Below are 23,302 nucleotides of genomic sequence, written 5' to 3' on the forward strand. Positions count from 1 at the left end.
CAAGTGTGGCTCTAAAAAACTGAGAATGCTCAAATATTTCCATCTTTTTCTTTCTCCAGCTTCTGCTCCACTCTTCTTCTCTTTGTCAGCCTTTCTATCTTTTCTATATTAGGTCTGGAGTTGCCCTCATTAAAAACTGATTTGGAGTCTTTGGGTAAAGGAGTAACCTTAGCCTCCTTCCATCTCTTTGGACATAGTCCCACTTGTATACATCTATTAATAATATGACACTGGACTTGCTATGATCGTAGCAGTAATTCTCAATAATTTACTATCCAAGTTGTCTGTGCCAGCTAACTTGCTGTCAGGTAGAGCCTGGAGTAACCTTTCAATATCACTAACCTCAACCTGTTGAAAATCAAATGTACACCCTTTATCTTTCATTATGATATTCTTAATTATGTCATTTGATTTTGTATTGTTTGAGATGTGCATTCCCTGCCTGAGCTGAGATATCTTACTTGCATAAAAATCATTAAAATGGTTGGCAATATCACATGGTTTGGTTAGGACAATTCCATATGACTCAACAAAAGGTGTACAGACATTGGATTTTCTACCCATAATTTGATTTAAAACATTCCATAGATTTTTACCATCATTTCTCACATCATATAACCATGGTTTAAAATATTCCCTTTTTCTCACCTTATTTAACTTTGTGACTTGATTACGTAAGGAACGGTACTTTTGTCTGTCATCTGCAGAACTGGAACACACTGATGCTTTTTTGGCTACAGTATGTCTCTCTCATTCATTAAAATTCATTAAAAGCTACTATCTATCCATGGGGCTGATTTGTTTCTGACATAAATAAGTCCAGTGCAACCTCTGGGTCATCCTCACAACATACCTCCTCCCAGTTTATACCCAACATTTCATTAATAAAACCTTCTACATTAAAACTCTTATATGACCGTGAGTGAAATTTCAGGGGAGCTCCCACAGACCGTAGTACAATATATACATACATGAAACACATATAACACTGTACATAACAGAATATTTTAAATAAAGTGCATGATGAGTGGTAACAGTGATTATCAAGTCCAGGTAAGTGCATGGTGCACGTGAGGGGACAGTCAATGAGTGTTTAACAGTCTGACTGCTTGGGGGAAAAAGCTGTTCTTAAATCTTGAACTCTTGGCATGTATGGACCGGTATCTCCTCCCTGGGGGAAGGAGCTGAAAGAGGTAATGTGCTGGGTGAGACTGGTCCTTGATGATACACTTGGAGCGGTGGAGGCAGCGGGAGGTGAAGACGGAGGTGATGTTTGATAGAGGAGTCCCAACAATCCTGCCTGCCGCCTTCACCACCCTCTGTAGAGCCTCTTGCTCTGCCTTTGTGCAGCTGGATAACCACACAGACTTCACACAGACTGTCTGTACAATACTGCTGTAGGCCTATAATACTTATGTAAATAAGTAAGGCAATTGAAATATATCTGCAGTACAGCTCAATACACACAATTGTTAAGGGGATGCAGACCAGAGAAAGACTTCCGTCTTGTTTACATCAGGGTCCCCCATTTTCAATTCATCATAAATGTACAGTTCCCTCCCCCTTGTATATATTTACTGTATGTCACAAATGTAACAGTACTGCATGGTCTGCATCCCCTTAACAATTGTGTGTATTGAGCTGTACTGCATTCTGCAATCTGTTAATAAAGTTTTCAATCAATCAATCAATAAATCAATAAATCAATCAATCAATCAATCAATCGGTCACTGTACCCATTATACAATCTGTTAATAAAGTTTTCAATCAATCAATCAATCAATCAATCAATCAATCGGTCACTGTACCCATTCTGCAATCTGTTAATAAAGTTTTCAATCAATCAATCAATCAATCAATCAATCAATCGGTCAGGTCACGTGTATCCATTCTACAATCTGTTAATAAAGTTTTCAATCAATCAATCAGGGCCTGTGGTGGTCACGTGTACCCATTCGGCAATCTGTTAATAAAGTTTTCAATCAATCAATCAATCAATCAATGAATCAATCAATCAATCAATCAATCAATCAATCAATCAATCCCGCAGTGCAACGTGACCCAAATCATACGGCAATCTGTTAATAAAGTTTTCAATCAATCAATCAATCAATCCCGCAGTGCAACGTGACCCAAATCAGCCAATGGAAGCGAGGGGTATCTAAGCGCGGGGGACCTCAGCCATTGGGTGGGACCCAAATCACGTGACCAAAATCAGCCAATGGAAGCGAGGGGTTGCTATGTGCGGGGCTTGTATGTGCGGGGCTTGTAAGCGCTGCGGTCTGACGTGCTGCAGCTGCATACTATTGGCTGCAGCTGGAAGCATCTCATGGAGACTGAATAAATGAACAGTAGGTGGCGAGTGGTTGCGATTCGCCATTTAAACACCAAAGAAGAAGAAGAAGAAGAAGAAGAAGACAGAAACGAATAGTCGCGAGTCGCGACAACTAACGTTATAGTACTAAATTTAACGTTACCACGGAGAAATGGAACGCAAAAAGGCGCAGTGGACCGCCGAGGAGACCAAATGCCTGGTTGCGATCTGGGCAGCTACCGAGTTTCAGGAGAAGCTCGGTAGCGGCACACATAAGGGCAAACTATATGACGAACTGGTGGAGGAGATGGCCAACGCTGGATTTTCCAGGACGGCAGACCAGATCACCAACAAGCTGAAGAAGCTAAAGAAGGACTACCGGGACACGAAGAAGGAGTTGTCCAAAAGTGGTGCTGGACGTTGCGACACATGTCATCACAACTTTGAGCTCCTCGACAGCGTGATGGGCCAGAGACCGGCTAACCAGGTGACGGGGGCGCTGCGTTCAGCCACAACTGCCACCACACTCGATGCCGACCTCGCACCACCGGCCACGCCGGAGCCTTCCACACCTGATGACGCCGGTAGGTTGGCTGCATACCACTCGTTGAAAGTTCAGATAGGCTAATTTATGTCGACCAAAACACCGGAATAATTAATTTGGCCTAAAAGCTAAATGTTGCCGCGTTGTTACGTTGCAGTGACTGACAACTAATGTACATTTCGGTAAGCGACATTTCTGTAAACTCGTGTTCACATCTTTAATAAATGTGCTCCGACTTCTGCATATAATGTTTATTGTGGGAAACCATAGGCTATAACCAAGCCTGACGACTTAACCATAGACTTTCATGACCACGTTTCCAAGCTGTTTATGTTTTGGAGGGTAAAGTAGGTAACGTAATATTCTATGTGTGACATAGCCTTAAACTAAGTCGTTGTGTTTTAATATTGCCTACAGACTCATCCGTCAGGACCATGGACGGTGAGCCCTCCACCAGCAGACATGGTACCAGTGCTGGGTCAGAGGAGAGGGAGACTCCTGACCAGAGGCAGGCAAAGAAAATAATAAGCAAGTATTTGGGGCTAGACCCCCTTCTATTGATGATGATTTATGAAGACTGCTTTCTATTTAAATGTACATCACCCCTGGCAAAATTTAAACTAACATACGTCAGGTTGTGGTGGAGGATCTTGGGTGAATGAATGAGAACTTTATTAACAGATTGCAGAATGGGTGCAATACAGTACGGCTCAATACACACAATTGTTAAAGGGATGCAGACCAGAGAAACACGTTTGTCTTGTTTAAATCAGGGTCCCCCATTTTAAATTCATAGTGACATTTATGACATACACAACATACATGACATCATGACATAGGGACATACATGACATACAGCAGGTATAGTACTGTTACATTTGTGACATATACGATATATGCAAATATACAGTACTGTTACCCAGAGATCCTAACAGAAAATATACGGTGGGGAGGAGACTGTCTATTACAGGGGTCTCAAACTCAATTTACCTGGGGGCCGCTGGAGGTAGAGTCTGGGTGAGGCTGGGCTGCATCAAATATTCCACAAAAAAAGGGTTTCAAGTATTCAAAAAAAAGTACAACTGATGCAATCTTCTCAATCTTTAGCAATAACATTTCAGAACATGAACAGTTCTTCAGAACATAGGCTTCTCAGTGGTGTCAGTGGACTCATCCACAGCTATGGAAATGCACTGTGCATTTTTTTTATTCTATCACAAAGCTGTTTAATCAAATCACCAGCCAGTATTTCAGTTATTCTGGTTGCTGTGCGATCTGAGGGGGATTTGCTTTTGTTTGCCTTCAAACATGGTCTCCATCACTCAGTCATACATTATTTTCAAATTGCCACCCTTCACAAGAGCTACCATTTCCAATGTACAGTTTCTACGTCAAATGTATATACTCTCTTTTCTGGACTCTTTTCGTATCACAAACGGTACTGTATTTGCAAATCTGGTATGTCATAAATGTATAGATGTAGCAGTACTGTCTATCTGTATGTCATGTATGTCATATATGTTATGATGAATTGAAAATGCGGGACCCTGATGTAAACAAGACGAAAGTCTTTCTCTGGTCTGCATCCCCTTAACAATTGTATGTATTGAGCTGTACTGTACCCATTCTGCAATCTGTTAATAAAGTTTTCAATCAATCAATTCTTGGCATGTAGTCACATTGGTTTGGTGCTCAGTCGATTCACCTTTGAATTGCAGTCGACTTTTCTTTTACTGACCATCTTTGAAAATGCCATATTTTTCTGCTGCCTGCCTGCTGGCGAAACTAGGCTAGTAGCTACATTTAGCTCACGGAGATAAAACTGGGAGCGAGTTTACTGTAGATGTGCTGTCAACTGACTCGGACTGAAAGAGAGAGACAACTTGCATTCCGTGAAGACCCGCCCTACTCTGCCTCTGATTCGCAGACTGTGGGTGAGGGGGGTAAACGCTGACGGGATGCTGAATGTGATTGGACCAGACCCGTACACAGACACAGACAGTGGCAGTGCAGCGGGACGCGTGAATATTAAAGGCAACCAACTTGTGTTCAGCTTTTCGTTCAGCGTTTCTCTGATTGGCCACACGGCCACGTGACCGCCCTAGCACACGCCCTTATCCGCGCTGAGAGACGCGGCAGAGAGTGACCGCGGCCACGCATGCGCATGAGGCTCCCCCAGGTGCTCTGAGAGGTGCTCGTTGGTTAATGCCTCGTTGTGTTTGCGTTGTTGGTTAATCCCCGTTGTTGTTGGTTAATGCCATATCGCTATCGCCGCATCACTTCAAGCTTTGCACAACGCCAAACGTGCAGCACAGAGGTAAGCTACAGCTACATGTTTAATTGATTAATGCCATTACCTGCTGTGCTGTAGGCGCAAGCAGAGGTACAGTAGGTGTAGGTTACATGTTTCATTGATTAACGCCATTACCTGCTGTGCTGTAGGCGCAAGCAGAGGTACAGTAATTATGTCTATTTGATTATGGTGAAATTACGTACATGCATGCCTCCCTCTGAAAGCCCATCCACGCTGTGTATCATAGAGCACTGGGTTTTATCACTGGAGATACATTTCTCACTCACCATTGTATTTTATATGAAAATAATTGTAAGTAGGTGAATTCTACACATCTGACAACGCCATCTGACAATATCATAATGATGTGTTTTCTATATTATATCCACAATCATTCATCTAAAAAATTGTATGGGCGTAAATACATGTTAAGATATTCAAAATCGTCACAGCAGTATAGTTTGTTTATACTTCAGAAGTGATGTACAGTGACGAGTGAATCTGGTAGTTGGTTGTTAAAAACGCGAAATAACATAACGTTACAGCGTACAGTTTCTAGTTCAGTCAGCAGCCTCCACTGATGTTATGACGTTACGAAATAACATACATTATGCTCCGCGCTTCAATTATACATTATGCTCCGCGCTTCATTCATTCATTTCATAATCAGTCAGCAGCCTGCGTCCTCCACTGATGTTATGACGTTACAAACGCAGCGAAATAACATACATTATGCTCCGTGCTTCATTCATTAATTTCATAATAAGTCAGCAGCCTGCGTCCTCCACTGATGCAGCCTCCACTGATTGATTTCATTTGGGACCGCTGCCGCTTCCTCCACTGATGGATTTAATTTGGGACCCCTGCCGCGTTCGCGGCAAAAGGGGGCGGGGGGTCGTGGCCAATCAGAGAAAAGCTGAACACAAGTTGGTTCCCTTTAATATTCACGCCAGCGGGACATGCAGAGCACTGCTCGCAGTCAGAGGAGATAGCGAGGATGCATTTGCCTTCCACTTTACTTGATATCACTCCGGAATCACGTTTCAACCAAGTCACTAACATAACGTTGCTGTCATGAGCCTGCGCTATGGTAGCCTACAAGTGATAAAATAAATAAAACTTCCAACTCTCGCGCAACGACTCGGCAAACAGTTGCGTGCGGGCCGCATTAACACTAAACTTTGATGTCAAGTAGGGGGCCGCAAAATATCATCCCTCGGGCCGCAATTGGCCCGCGAGTTTGAGACCCCTGGTCTATTATGAGGGGGGGGGGGGGGGGGGGGTGGACATTTAGGACAGTACATAAAGTACAGATATAGCCTTGTTCCACACGATGTGAAAATCCGCCTAAAATATATACCTAGGTAAATGGAATATTGCTCCACTTCTACAAGGGCTATTTGCATATTCTTGGTATCTAGGTACATCTATGGACCTCAGGGAATGTATTCACAGTGTCAGAAATATTGTGTCTATTACTAGACTTGCTTAAATTGTGATGAAACAAAGGAGAATATGAATTATGATTTTTCTTTGCATCTTTGACAGTGAATAACACCATGATAATAATGACCAAACTTAAAAAACTGCCACTAATCTCGTTCAGTACCCTCTTGAGATCATGTGTACAAAAAAATCGAAGGAAATTAATAAAGGGAAGATGATTAAACCGAAGGTTCTGTAGATACAGTACTGAATTCTCCCATCCGGACCAATGCAATTTGAAATATTATTATAGAATATAGAATATGATGCTTATACATGACCTTATTATAGCCAATTCGCACATTTATATATATATATTATACATAAAAAATAGGGAAACAATGTCCAGGCACGCACTCCAGGTTTTTCCAAATTTATTGGCAGCCTGTAATCATGACGTTTCGGTGTGAACACACCTTCTTCAGAATGGCTTGCATGAAGCATGAAGGGTAAGTGACCCTAGTAAATACAAGTCAAACAGGAAGTGACAACACAGGAAGTGACAACACATTCCCACAAGAGATTGCAAAAAAGTACAAAATACCACTTACAAGCACAACCTTTTCAGAATTATGTAAATCAAAAAGAAAGCATGTAAATAAAAAAGAAAGAAACAGTAAATCACAAAGAGATATATCTATATATAGTTATATATTTTTTTTTATACAGAGTAGGCCTACATCTTAAACTCTAAACATAAACACTCATGACCCATATAAGCCATCTTTCAATTATAAATATAAAGAATGATAAATGAAAATAGTAAACAATCAAATGAAATGAAATAATCAAATGAAACAGGTCAAAACATTTTCCTCATTGAGGCCTCTAGGCTCTAGACAATCTAGAAAATGAATATAGAAGCATTCCCTTTGTAGCAAGAGCCTGTCTCTGTCGCCGCCTCTTGGTGGTCTCAAGACCTGCTCTATACCCATGTATTTTAAGCCAGAAATATCATGTCCTAACTTATTAAAGTGCCTTGCAACTGAAGACTTCTCGTCATTTCTTCTTATAGAACATTTGTGCTCCGAAATTCGATTTTTAAAACGTCTTCTTGTTTTTCCAACATAGTAAAGGTTGCAAGGGCATTTAAGCAAGTAAACAACAAAATCAGAATTACAGGTAATCCGGCCTCTAACAGCGATACTCCTACCTGTACTTGGTTGTAAATAAAATTTCTCTTTAATCATGCCATGACATTGGGAAAATCTGTTTTAACTAACTGGTCCCTTAAGTTAGGTTGCCGTTTGTAGAAGTATTTGGGTGGTTCCTGGAACACACCTCCGATCTTAGGATCTGACTTTAAAATGTACCAGTATTTGTTCACAATATCACGCATATCTCTAGAAATAGGGCTGAAGGTGGACACCAATGCTACCGAGTTGCTTTTTACTTTGTCTTTATGTGTAAAAAGGGATTGTCTGTTTATCTGTTTAGTTTTATTAAGAGAATTCTCAATAAGGGCCTCACTATATCCTCTAGATCTAAAGTTCTGACAAAGCTCCTTGGCTTGTGTATCAAAAATGTCATCTGTATTACAGATACGTTTATATCTCAAAATCTGACTAAATGGAAGGCTCCTCTTGAGCTCTGGTGGGTGATAACTGCTATAATGGAGAAACGAATTTCGATCAGTCTCTTTTTTGAAAACTTCGGTATGGACAATATTGTCTCTTTTTCACCAATACATTAAGGAATGCTATGGAATGTGAATCATAATTCATAGTAAACTTAATAGTCTCTCTCTGAGAGTTGAGAAACAAGTGGAACTCTACCAGAGCCTCTTTAGTGCCTGACCATACAAAAAATAAATCATCAATATACCTCCAATAGGCTTTAATGTGTCCAACATATGGATTATTATTGAAAATACATTCAGACTCAAACTTCGACATAAAACAGTTGGCCATATTAACCGCTACCGGGCTGCCCATAGCTAGGCCTCTTTTCTGTAAATAATATTGATCCTGAAAACGAAAATAATTCTTATTAAGGACTTCCTGAGTCAATGATATTAATGCCTCAGTAGAGGGATGTAGCTCTATTCTCTGATCCAAATAATATCTACATGCACTTAACCCATCAATATGTGGGATGCTAGGATATAAACTAGAAACATCCATAGTACACAAAATATCAATAGCTTCTATACTGCACTCATACAGCTTACTTAGAAAGTCGGTAGTGTCCTTTAAATAACCAGGTTGTGCTGCAGCCAATTCTTTAAGGTGTGAGTCAACACATTTTGAGATAGGTTCTGTAAGTGACCCGATACCAGCCACAATAGGTCGACCTGGTGGGTTATGAAGATCCTTGTGAATTTTGGGCAAAGTGTAAATAATAGGTCTTACTGGGTTATCATTCACCATGAACTTAAATTCCTTCTCAGAAATCTCACCCTCCTTAAGAAGGCGCTTTAGAAGGAGGGTGAGATTTCTGAGAAGGAATTTAAGTTCATGGTGAATGATAACCCAGTAAGACCTATTATTTACACTTTGCCCAAAATTCACAAGGATCTTCATAACCCACCAGGTCGACCTATTGTGGCTGGTATCGGGTCACTTACAGAACCTATCTCAAAATTTGTTGACTCACACCTTAAAGAATTGGCTGCAGCACAACCTGGTTATTTAAAGGACACTACCGACTTTCTAAGTAAGCTGTATGAGTGCAGTATAGAAGCTATTGATATTTTGTGTACTATGGATGTTTCTAGTTTATATCCTAGCATCCCACATATTGATGGGTTAAGTGCATGTAGATATTATTTGGATCAGAGAATAGAGCTACATCCCTCTACTGAGGCATTAATATCATTGACTCAGGAAGTCCTTAATAAGAATTATTTTCGTTTTCAGGATCAATATTATTTACAGAAAAGAGGCCTAGCTATGGGCAGCCCGGTAGCGGTTAATATGGCCAACTGTTTTATGTCGAAGTTTGAGTCTGAATGTATTTTCAATAATAATCCATATGTTGGACACATTAAAGCCTATTGGAGGTATATTGATGATTTATTTTTTGTATGGTCAGGCACTAAAGAGGCTCTGGTAGAGTTCCACTTGTTTCTCAACTCTCAGAGAGAGACTATTAAGTTTACTATGAATTATGATTCACATTCCATAGCATTCCTTGATGTATTGGTGAAAAAGAGAGACAATATTGTCCATACCGAAGTTTTCAAAAAAGAGACTGATCGAAATTCGTTTCTCCATTATAGCAGTTATCACCCACCAGAGCTCAAGAGGATTAGTCAGATTTTGAGATATAAACGTATCTGTAATACAGATGACATTTTTGATACACAAGCCAAGGAGCTTTGTCAGAACTTTAGATCTAGAGGATATAGTGAGGCCCTTATTGAGAATTCTCTTAATAAAACTAAACAGATAAACAGACAATCCCTTTTTACACATAAAGACAAAGTAAAAAGCAACTCGGTAGCATTGGTGTCCACCTTCAGCCCTATTTCTAGAGATATGCGTGATATTGTGAACAAATACTGGTACATTTTAAAGTCAGATCCTAAGATCGGAGGTGTGTTCCAGGAACCACCCAAATACTTCTACAAACGGCAACCTAACTTAAGGGACCAGTTAGTTAAAACAGATTTTCCCAAAAAATTGACCCATTTTATGGCTAATATTCCAAATGGCAATTTTCCATGTTTGTCTTGTACCCAATGTCATGGCATGATTAAAGAGAAATTTTATTTACAACCAAGTACAGGTAGGAGTATCGCTGTTAGAGGCCGGATTACCTGTAATTCTGATTTTGTTGTTTACTTGCTTAAATGCCCTTGCAACCTTTACTATGTTGGAAAAACAAGAAGACGTTTTAAAAATCGAATTTCGGAGCACAAATGTTCTATAAGAAGAAATGACGAGAAGTCTTCAGTTGCAAGGCACTTTAATAAGTTAGGACATGATATTTCTGGCTTAAAATACATGGATATAGAGCAGGTCTTGAGACCACCAAGAGGCGGCGACAGAGACAGGCTCTTGCTACAAAGGGAATGCTTCTATATTCATTTTCTAGATTGTCTAGAGCCTAGAGGCCTCAATGAGGAAAATGTTTTGACCTGTTTCATTTGATTATTTCATTTCATTTGATTGTTTACTATTTTCATTTATCATTCTTTATATTTATAATTGAAAGATGGCTTATATGGGTCATGAGTGTTTATGTTTAGAGTTTAAGATGTAGGCCTACTCTGTATAAAAAAAAATATATATAACTATATATAGATATATCTCTTTGTGATTTACTGTTTCTTTCTTTTTTATTTACATGCTTTCTTTTTGATTTACATAATTCTGAAAAGGTTGTGCTTGTAAGTGGTATTTTGTACTTTTTTGCAATCTCTTGTGGGAATGTGTTGTCACTTCCTGTGTTGTCACTTCCTGTTTGACTTGTATTTACTAGGGTCACTTACCCTTCATGCTTCATGCAAGCCATTCTGAAGAAGGTGTGTTCACACCGAAACGTCATGATTACAGGCTGCCAATAAATTTGGAAAAACCTGGAGTGCGTGCCTGGACATTGTTTCCCTATTTTTTATGTATGATATCAGAGGTTACAGCACCCAGTGTCAAGTCTAGTGAGGTGAGCGCGTTCTACTACTTTTTTCACTTATATATATATTATACATATATTATCTTTCAAATGCCCGAGTTCAATTTGGATTTAGTATCACCAGGCGTGCATAAGACCAGATAATGAAATCTACTGTAATCTAGTGTACTTTTTAATTTTCCCCACAGTGCAACCGTTTTGAAACTAATTTCAGATATAATTGTTCCTACATGCTAACAATAGGGAGGAGAAACTAACTGCGTTTCAATATTTGTCAAAAACGTTACCTTTTGTGGCTTATCGCGAATCATAACAGTTATTGATATGATTCATTCAGAACGCTGAACTTTGAAAGCCCACAGTATCTGACAGGAAGTGTAGTTCGGAAAAATGCCAACGCTGGTCGACAGCTATGCATGTCCTCTACGTAATGGCCACAAAAAGACTACAATTCCCATGGTTCAAAATTTCCATTTCTGTTTCCGTCTTGGAATAGACTTCAGAAAATCGAAAACTTAAAACTATCTAATGGCACTTTTAACCTATTGCTAAACTAACGTATTGATGATAATATACATTCTACATGCTTTTGTGACATGTTAGTGATGTTAATACTTGAAAACGTTTGACAAAAAAATTGCAACTTATATGCAATATTAAAAAAAATATGGATTTATGACCAGATGTCATTTTTTGGGTCGGTACCGACCCCGTGGGGTGGAACAGGTTAAGACATTCAAATATATAAATGTATATAAAAAGAAAAACTCTAAAGCCTAACTAAATTTTGTCATTACATATTTGAAAAGGAGTGGGAAGAAGTATACACTTATACTTATAATGAAAATTAGTTAATAAAACATTTGATGAATTCCTTATTATTATTTGCCAAAACTGTAGCTTACCCTGTATAGTTCCTCTAGCCATTGTATATACATATTGTAACAAAGGTAGCAGACAGGGGTAGGTGGAAGGTGCAATATGGTTGTACAAGTAATCAAACACAGGGGCGGCTGGGTGGTGCAGCGGACATTGCGCTCGTCACCAACGCAAGAGGACACCGGGTTCAAATTCGGCTGTCGGCGTTGCCTCCGGCTTGGGCCGGCCGTCATACTGGCTCAATTGGCAGAGTCAGCGGGTGGAAGTCGATGGGTGGTAATCTGGACGTTGTGGACAGCGACTCCTACAGGTCGGTTGGGGGACGCCTGCACAGCAGAGACAGGAAATGGCGGGGGTAGTGTGAGCCTCCCACACGTTACACCTCGCCAATGAGAGTCCGCGCTGGCAGGTGAAAAGATGTGACAGGCTGCCTCCTCGTGTACCGGAGGGGACACGTGATGCAAGGCTTCTATCCTCCCTACGACCGACCTGTGGGGGGCATATGCGAGCAACGTTCAAGACAGGGGAGGGGAGAATTGGAAATGTTCAGCAAAAATTGGGATGGGAGAAAAAGTGGATAAAAAAAAAAAAAAGTAATCAAACGCAGTCAAATAGCTTTAGCTCCCCGCTGGACAATGGCCAGGGGCATTTATTTAAGCAAACAGAAAATTAAGAAAATCATACCGGCTCCCACTGGAGCACCGAACTGCTTTCACTGTAGTCCATTCCCTAACTAGGCCGGGCCGCTGTCCGGCTTACTGGTTGTCAACTCACGGTTGCAGATGTCTCCCCACAGCTCTCTCACTCTCCAATGCAAGAAACACTCTGAGGCTCTTTGTCTGTTCTCTAGGAGAAATGGAACGCAAAAATGCGAAGTGGACCGCAGAGGAGACCAAATGCCTGGTGGCGATCTGGGCAGCTACCGAGTTTCAGGAGAAGCTCGGTAGCAGTACACGTAAGGGCAAACTATATGCCGAACTGGTGGAGGAGATGGCCAAGGCTGGGTTTGCCAGGACGGCAGACCAGATCACCAACAAGCTGAAGAAGCTAAAGATTGACTACCGGGACACGAAGAAGGAGTTGTCCAAAAGTGGAGCTGGACGCTGCGACGCATGTCCCAACTTCCAGCTCCTCGACAGCGTGATGGGCCAGAGACCGGCTAACCAGGTGACGGGGGCGCTGCATTCAGCCACAACTGCCACCACAATCGATGCCGACCTCGCACCACCGGCCACGCCGGAGCCTTCCACACCTGATGACGGTAGGTTGGCTGCATACCACTCGTTGAAAGTTCAGATAGGCTAATTTATGTTGACCAAAACACCGGAATAATTTATTTGGCCTAAAACCTAAATGTTGCCCCGTTGTTACGTTGCAGTGACAACTAATGTATATTTCGGTAAGCTACATTTCTGTAAGCTCGTGTTGACATCGTGTTGACATAAATGTGCTCCGACTTCTGCATATAATGTTTATTTTTTTTTTATATATTTTTTTTTAATTATTTTTTAAACAAACACATAAACATAAACATAACAACATAAAATTAGATATACAAGCATTAATTAACAGTGCACATCCAATGAAATTACCATTTAAATAAATGTAATATACAAGGTATACACCTAATACTTGCTATCTAATACCCTATACACATATGCTCTCACTCGCTCCCCCCCCCCTTGGATAATCCATCCATCATCATTCGCTCCTAACCAGGCACTACCATTCAAATGCTAGTTTTTATTCTCTCCACCACTTCTAACCACCTCGTAATTTTGGATTCACTGAGACCCAAAATTCTTGCTGTAGATATTTCTAGATAAATCACTTCGAGATATGTAAGAATCCAGACCTTCCGGCACATTTTTTTCCGGTTGAAACCATCGTGATGCTATCAGCTTTTTAGCCGCTGTTATACCAGATAAAACCAATCTCTTTAGCTGTATAGGGACTGCAAACTCGAAAACATCATTCAACAGTAATACAGAGGGGTGTACAGGTATATTCAGAGTTAAGAGATTTGATAATTGCTGGGTCACTTCTTTCCAGAATATCTTAACTGGTGGGCAATCCCAGTACATGTGCATAAATGTACCCTCATCCCCATTTGTACATAAGGAGCATCTGGAGTCTTGTTTAAGACCCATTCTGTTCAGTCTTATAGGAGTCAGGTATGTCCTATGAATATAGTTAAGATTGATTTGTTGATGGTCCGGGTTACGTGACGCAAGTCAAACATTTGCCCAGGCTTCTTGCCAATCAAAATTTATTTCCAGGTCTGGTATATCCCTCCTCCAGACTGAGTCTAGGTGGAGGATTTCATACGAGGACGTTAGTAATTGATGATAAAAATCTGATACAAAACCTCTCGATGTCTCTCTTTCATAGAAGAATTTGTGGTATCTGTGGTGTTCAATTGGTATCCTTAATGGGACACCATGAGCCTTCAAACATAACAATAACTGTGCGTAAAAATAATATGTGGAACTGGTGAGATTAAATTTTTTGTGTATTTCCTCATAACTACAAAAACCCTGTTTGTTGAAAACATCTCCTAATGTGTGTATGCCCTGCTTTTCCCATCTAGGGAATCTTATAGGTAATTTCCAATCAGGAGTGCATTGTTATTGAATAAGGGAGTATGATTATGCCATTTATGTGGGTTAGAATATTTCTTTTGTGTTTCACGCCATATCCGGATCGCATGAGTAATAATGGGGCCAAATTCCAGTTTGCATTGCTTACCGTACTTTTCGCACTATAAGCCCAGGGTACAAAATAGTCACACGCCCACCGCCACAGGCTTGTAGATATAATGTTTGGCCGTCATAAATTAAGGCCTGGGCGCCATCTGGCGGCCAACTAAATCCACTGCATGATGCAGGGAGTAGTCCAGCTGAGCGGGAGAAATGTCGTGGGAGCGGGTGGAAGTTGCCCAATCTGGAACAATCTCCGGGGCTGCAGCTGGACCCTATTGGATGCGGGCGTGGTGAGTTGAAACGAAAGTGAAACTGTGTGTGTGTGTGTGAGATGCGCTCTGCTCACGAGATCAAGTTTGTAACATGAGACGCACATGAGATCTGTCTTCATCCGTTCTTTAGCCTACTACAAAAAAACCCTGCAATCGCGTTTTTGATTGTGCTCTGATATTTAATTTTGCATTTGATTTGACCAAATATGTGGAGGCATATTCCCGGAGTAGCTCCCCCGGGTCCCCCCTCAAAATTAAGAAAAACAGGCGACAACATTAACGTTGACGAGTCAGTTGCTACCACCAGCACCACCGATAACACTGCACCTGCTACTAGCGTCGGTGTAGTTAGGAAATTTAACCAGAAATGGTACACATCTGATTCCGGGAAACCACGAGAATGGCTTAAATTTGAGGGGGGGGGGGGGGGTAAAGTTTTGTATACCATGTCGTGCCAAAGCAACGGATAAAAGAAAACGAAATTCATTTGTCATCGGGACGTCGGTGATGAAACTGGAAGCCATCAAAAGCCACGAGACGTCACGCTGTCACAGGGACTGCTCTGTTGTATACAAAGCACAGTCTACTCCGCTCCTGGCTGCTCCGACTGTTGACCAAGCTGTCAGAGTCGACTCTGGCTAAAATGCGGATACTATTCCGTAACGCCCACGCTATAGCGAAAAAATCAAGACCATACAGGGACTTGGATGTGCGAGTAAGTTTATTGTGTTTTTTTTATAACGTTAGTCCAGCATGTTCATATAGGTGTGTCGGCTTTCACTTTCAGCTAATTATGGTTGTAAAGCCTACCCAGTGGAATTGTTTACATAACAATGCATGATATTATATATTATTATATTATTATTCCATACAAGGCTGGATGCATTACAGACTCCGCTAACATCCCTTGTTGCCTTGTAGGTGGCAAGTATGGATTTGTTTATCTTGTTTGAAGTTGTTTTAATATGTTCTTTAATTCTTTTGCTTCCATATTGTAAATAAATTCGCAATAAATTATTTGCATTTAAAACTATTAACGCTGACTCATTCCTTCAGTCCACTCAAAATTAGGCTAATATTCCTTATGTTGTTTATGATATTAATTGAAAATAGCATACGAGAGTATTATATAGTAATAATAACACATGGCGATATACTAAAAAGCTATTTATAATTTTTGGCTTGTAAAAAATCTGGATGGCTGGTAGTTTTTAAAATCTACCAGCCAAATGGCTGGTAAGTCAAAAAGTTAAGTTTGTTCCCTGTATAAGCCGCACCTGACTATAAGCCGCAGCAGCTAAATTGAATGATGTGTACATATATGTGACCAAGTCTAGCGTTTGTGCCAACATGTCTCCATTTTCATTTTCCAGATTTTTCCAGATTGTGAAAGTACAGAATGTAAGCTTTCAAATGATATGTCATACTTAGAAATCTGAGAATGTTTTGAATATCATATATTCATTTAAATCTTGTTACTCAGTCTGTTGTCTAAGGCTGCGGTTAGTCTTTCGTTTCATTTTCGTTTCATTTTCAGATGAGTTTCGCCGCAACGGAGCGGGAGGCGAGTCACACTTTCGTTTTGTCATCTGAGCACAGTGATGTAGTACACTGCCAAAGCAGTAGGTGGCAGTAGGTGGCGAACATGAAGGCAATTTTCAACCAATCAGAACTTGAATGTGCCAATACACTTCCTGCAAAGAAAATGTCAACAAGGCGGGCGCCGCCATCTTTGCCTATTTACCCAATGCAGCACTTATTTTTCAGCAAAGTGTAATAAAAGTGCAATAAACAAAACGGATACATTCACTGTGTGTTCTGCCTCTCATTTGTTGATGAAACAAAACTAACATCAACACAAGTGACCACCAAGAGCGGATAGTTTAGTCTCAAAAAAGATCGGTGACGTTGTTAGCTACATTGTTAGCTGCATGTTAACGTGAATGGAATATGCCATTATAACAGTATAGCATTGTGGCTAGAAGCTAACGTTAGCTCACGCTAGTTAGCCAGCACCAAACTGATGATATCGGGAGCTATCAGTAGTTAGATAACATTAGAGACACCGCCGTGTGTATTAAACAAAGGTGAATAGATGACTGGGTCATTTTGTTTAATGCTTGTTAAGATCGAAAGAGGAGCTCTGAGCTAACAGGGTCTGATAGCTAACGGTAGCCAGCTGCTCATGCAATCGGTAATGCTAGCAGAATGAATGGATGTAAACTTTATTTAACATATTGCATAATGGGTACAATACAATACGGCTCAATACAAACAATTGTTAAGGGAATGCAGACTGTTGTAGCTTGGACTGGGGTCCTTATAACAATAACTTGACAACACATGGTAGCTGCAGCTATTTGGGACAGCTCTGCTGTCACCGGAAGGGCACGCAGATGGTATCTACTGCGCATGGGCGTTTTCGCAACAACGGCTCCGTGCAGATTACACGACTACTCCAAAACGGAAAACACAATTTAGCGTTTTCAGTAGGGCCACAACGTATCCGCCAAAAACCGCATTTCTGTGTAAAAGGGACAGCAAACGTATTCAAAAACGTATAAAAACGAGCACAAAAACACTGTGTGTAACAAGGGCCTAAAACACTCAAGGGGAGAAAACGCCTCTCAAAGATTTTCACACTTCAGCTAGTTTGGGGGGGGGGGGGGGGGGGGGCATGGACAACTACCCTCACCTGAATGCGTCCATTGTTAACGTTAGGCCTAACAAAAATAATGGTTGGTTTCAGGTTGCCGACCGACCCTGCCGATTTAGGTGCGACCCAATATATTTTATGAGTTTTTAAAAAAAATTATATATTTAAAAAAAAAAAAAAAAAAAATTTTTTTTAGAATAAAGTTTCATAGAAATCTTAGTCAAACATTTAGTATTATGGATATTAAACATGCTGGCAGAGTACATGCATCCATGTTGTTGTGAACATTTTAATTAAATAAAGAAATTCCCTATCCATAGTCGCCGTGGGAAAGAATAAAATAAAAAAATAAAATAAAATAAATTCCCTACCTACCCATGGCCAAACTGACAACCAACCTGAAACCAACTATTATTTTTGTTAGGCCTTAATGACTCTCTGTGTGAATGCCTTTACCTGGCTCAGTGAATCTGAATCCCAACACGCAGCTCTATTCAGATGCAAAAATAAACTCAGCCCCCACCTCTCCTCTGTGGAGAGGAACAAACTGTTTCAAAACAGCCTTTTTTAAACACAGAATTCTTACAATTAGTTATTATATCTGTTTGCTGTTATACAAAATATGTTCTTCAACTCTCGAACTGTAGTTATATATAAATAAAAAAAAAAATTTAAATTTTTTTATTGTGTCTCTGTGTCATTTCACCCTGGCGACTTGTAGGCATCATCACCAGACTGGGTCACATATAAGCCGCACTGGACTATAAGCCGCATGTGTTTTAATGTTTAATTACCATAATGTAAGGAGTGGAGCCTGCGGCTTAATTTGACTCGACACGGGAAACCTCACCCGGCCCGGACACGGAAAGGATTGACAGATTGATTGCTCTTTCTCGATTCTGTGGTGCCGTTCTTATATTGAGCTTTAAGTTCCCACCTCTACAGAGAATGATTCCCACCTCTACAGAGAATGACTCCCATTGGGACACAATACTGTCGGATAAATAACAAGAATTAACTCATTTACAAGTTGTATTAAGTTTAGCAAATAAGGGAACAGATAAATAACATTTCAATGCAGTAAAAAAAGCAATATATCGATTTTCGGGTTTTGTCCACATATAAGCCGCACCATTATATAAGCCGCAGGGTCGAAAAATGGGGGGAAAAGCCGCGGCTTATAGTCCGAAAAGTACGGTAATTGATAATTTGGTGTATACTATGTCCTGCAGTCTATGTGGTGCTACTATATTTACTTCTAAATTTCTCCAGGATACTGATGCTTGGGGATCAAACCAGGTTGTCAGTGGTCTTAAAGTGTACGCCTTAAAATAGTGGAAAAAATCTGGAAATGCCATACCTCCGTCGGCTTTGTTTCTCTGTGCGGTGGATCTTTTTATACGTGGTGGTTTGTTATTCCAAATAAATTTGTATGCGGAAGAGTGTAATTTTTTCCAGTAACCATCTGGAGGGGGTAACGGTAGCATTGAGCTCATGAAGTTGATTCTAGGTAAGACATCCAGCTTAACTATTGAAACCCGTGCCTGTACTGAGTTTTTAAGTTTTGACCACCTGTCAAAGTCGTATTTGATTTTATTTTGGATTTCTATGTAATTGTGCTTCACCGTTTGGCTTATGGTAGGGAATACTTCAACTCCCAAACATCTAAAGTGTTTAACCATTGGTATTTCTACTGGAAGGAGTATATTTTTTGCAGGGGCGTTAAGTGGAAGGAAAGCCGACTTTGGCCAATTTATCTTAAATCCCGATAGATCGCCAAAGTCATCAATCAACTTGAGAAGATGAGGCATTGTGGTGTTAGGGTTTTGCATGAACAGTATTACGTCGTCCGCATATAAACTAATTTTGTGTTGTGTGCCCTTGATTACGATTGGTTCTATGAATTGGGATTGTCTTATATATTGTGCTAAAGGCTCTAATGCACAGTATTGTATATTGTATGGTAACTACGTCTATTCTGCATCGAACATTGTACATATGTCTAAACTGAACACTGTGACCTCATTTTTTTACTTCTAATTTTACTATGTTATTTTATTTCATACTTATCTTGTCTTGCACAGTCTCTGGAGCGCAACAGTAAGAAGCATTTTGTATAAAAGTATTCTGTAATTCTGTATGACAACTATTAAAGAAACTTGAAACTAATGATAAATCGAATAGTCCGGGACTAAGAGGGCAACCCTGTCTAGAAGAGCGTGATACCGGAAAGATTTCGGAGGTGATTATACCTGTTGTAATCATGGCCGATGGGTCTTTGTATAATACTTTAATCATATCAATGAATCCTTTTCCTAACCCCATCCTTTCTAATACTGCCCATAGATACGACCATTCCAACCTATCAAAAGCTTTCATCGCATCCAGGGACAGCATCGCCTTAGGTGTGGTGTCGTCCTTGCTGGCATCTAGTACGTGTAGTAATCGTCTTATGTTATCCGTGATCAAGCGGCCTCTTATGAAGCCAGTCTGATCCGGATGAACCAAAGACGTCATATGCTTTTGAAGTCTGATGGCTAATACCTTAGAGTACAGTTTGATATCGGTTCCGAGGAGGCTTAAGGGTCTATAACTACCACACTCGGTGGGGTCTTTGTCTTTTTTAAGGAGGACTGTTATGATTGCAATATTGTCGTTCTTATGGAAGTTCCCCTCCTTGATTGAGTATAAAATCATATTAAGTAATAGGGGTCCAATTACGTCCCAACATGAGAGGTACATTTCTGGTGGGATACCGTCTCTTCCTGGAGCCCTACCACTTTTTATTTCAGATATGGCCTCCCTGAGTTCATCTAGTGTGATGGGTGTTTCTAACTGTTTAGCGTCATCCTCTGATAGTTTAGGGAGTTTAATTTGATTAAGATATTTGTCCATTTTGTTTTGATCGAAGGTCGTTTCTGATTTATACAAGTTGGAGTAGAACTCTTTGAATGTCTTGTTGATTTTTTTAGTGTCTGTAACAAGTCCTTGTTGTGCTTTAATTGTAGTTATATCTGCAAATGTTGCGTTGACTCTTAATCGCATAGCTAGTAGGTGACTTGGTTTAGAACCTTGAGAATAATTTTGTTGTCTTGTGCTACGTATTTGTACTTCAGATTGTTGTTTATAAATAGCATGAATCTCTTTTTTTTACCACATTAATTTGATTTTCCAGTCGAACCGAGTAGTTATATTGTAAGGAAGAAAATAACGTAGAGTAAAGCGTTTCCAGCCCTGCCAGTTTTGAGCAACGATTTTTGCGTATTTTGGAAGAAAAGCACCCGGTAAAATCCTTGATCAATCCCTTTACCGACATCCATAATATTCTGGGGTCCGGCACCGATTTCGCATTCTCTAGTAGGAATACTGAAAGAGCTTTTTTGAGTTGTGTAATGAATTCCTTGTTATTCAGCAGTATCGTGTTAAATCGCCATCTTGGGGCTCGGGATGACAGTTGAGTATACCAAATGATCCTTTTAGGAGTAAATAACAGTGATCTGATAATGCATTGGGTACCATTTCCACTTCATAGTTATCAAATAGTCTCGGGGTTGCAAAAACATAATCTATTCTTGCAGATCGACAAGAGTACTTCCGGGTCGTGCGGTTGAGTGATCGCCATAGATAATTTACACCTGTATTCTTCGACCAATCCTTTAACGCATTAGATGGATTTTTTTAGGGCTGTCAGTTTATCGCGTTAATTAGATTAATTAATTACACAGCAAATTATCGCGTTTATTAAAATTAACTCAAAATTAATTACAATTTCCATGGTCCATTTGCATGTTCTTGGTATCTGATTCTAGGGACATCTATGAATCTCAGGGAATGTATTCCCAGTGTCAGAAATACTGTGGGCTAGATCCACAAATAATGGAGACTTTTTTTTAATATGGTCCATTTGCATGTTCTTGGTATCTGATTCTAGGGACATCTATGAATCTCAGGGAATGTATTCCCAGTGTCAGAAATACTGTCGGCTAGATCCACAAAGAATGGATTGCACGGTGCAAGTTGCACCCTTACTTAAAATTCCCCCTCACTGGAGGGACTATACAACTCCCGCTGCCTCAAAAAAGCAGTAAAAATACTGAAGGACCCACACCACCCGGGCAACAAGCACCTCGTGCGGCTGCGCTCGGGCAGGCGTTTCAGCGTCATGCCCACCCGGACTAACAGACTGAAGTAAATTTTTTATCCCAGGGCCATATGTGCACTAAACTCAGCTAAATTTTAAAACAACAGTCTCCTTGCACCCCCCCCCCCCCCCCCACGCACACACAACATTAAGAGATAGGGCAATTATATTTTATACCCCCCTGTTTTATTAATGTTATTTACGCCCCACCCCTGTTTTTATGTTTTATATTTAACACTGTGTTTAGGACTGTTTTTATTTTTTACTAGCACCTAGGGTTGCATTTTTTAATTTCGTTGTAACAACTGTAACAATGACAATAAAGATCTATTCTAATTCATTATGAATTGAAAATGGGGGACGCTGATGTAAACAAGACGAAAGTCTTTCTCTGGTCTGCATGCCCTTAACAATTGTGTGTATTGAGCCGTACTGTATTGTACCCATTCTGCAATCTGTTAATAACATTTTCATTCAATCAATCAATCTGCGCGGTGATTGATTGAATGAACATTTTATTTTGAGTCAATTGTAATGAACCAAATGAGAATATCAATCATTTTTTTTTTATCTTTGACTGAATAACACCATGCTCAAATTGACCAGACCTGACAAATCTAAGCAAATTAATAGATGTAAGATGATTAAACAGAAGGTTTTGTACTAGATACAGTACTGAATTCTGCCATCTGGACACATGCAATTGGAAATATGATTATAGAATATAGAATTTCAGGCATAAAATGGTTATGCGATTAAAATGCGATTAATTAGATTAATTAATTACAAATCCTGTAATTAATTAGATAATTTTTTTTAATCGCCTGACAGCACTAATTCTTTTGTTCGTTGGAAAAGGTGGGATAAGATTTATCCAACCCAGGATCCCAAATGGCATTAAAGGGGAACTATTTTACTATTTCTTTCACTATTTGGGCACTTTTACACAATTCCTGTGAGTTTATGGAACACCTCTGTAATTTTTTATTTTTTTTTAATTCATTGTTTTGTATTTCTAATGAAGTCCTCAAAAACAGCATTTTTCTACCTCAAGATCTTAAGCCGTTTTGAGCCTGGGCACCTAAACCACTGCGCCGCCTGAACATTATCATGCAGCGGTGTCTCTCTGACATCACAAATCAGCACATTTTCAGATGACTCAGTTCAGTGAGGGTGAATATTGTGAGAGGAGAATTGGAAGAATGCGCCAATATGAGAATTAGAGACATAGATCATATTAATATAAGTCCACATAGCTAGGAAACAATGCTAAACACTGAAAAAGGCCATTTATAAGATAGTTCCCCTTTAAAACCCGCACCAATTATAAATGAGTATTCTGGAAGGTCTAACATTGTTCTGGCAAGTGTAGTGTAGAAATTAGCTTCGTATAGATTTGGGGCATATACCGCTACCAACGCTATTTTCCTATTCCTGTGTA

At 40.0% G+C, this 23,302-nt stretch overlaps 1 protein-coding gene across 1 annotated transcript in view; it reads left to right on the forward strand.

Annotated features, from left to right (window-relative positions):
• Positions 1–2,481: 2,481 nt before the first annotated feature.
• Positions 2,482–23,302, forward strand: part of LOC311242020 (uncharacterized protein) — a gene marked incomplete at its 3' end in the record, with an annotated part of 85,849 nt that continues 65,028 nt past the window's right edge. The window contains exons 1-3 of the mRNA XM_084330976.1: positions 2,482–2,898; positions 3,276–3,386; positions 12,941–13,351. Coding sequence (XP_084187102.1) covers positions 2,487–2,898; positions 3,276–3,386; positions 12,941–13,351 — 934 coding nt within the window. The 5' untranslated portion in view covers positions 2,482–2,486. The remainder of the gene's footprint in view (positions 2,899–3,275; positions 3,387–12,940; positions 13,352–23,302) is intronic.

Source organism: Notolepis coatsorum (assembly GCF_963971535.1).
Source record: "Notolepis coatsorum genome assembly, chromosome: 15".
Classification (NCBI taxonomy): Eukaryota; Metazoa; Chordata; class Actinopteri; order Aulopiformes; family Paralepididae; genus Notolepis; species Notolepis coatsorum.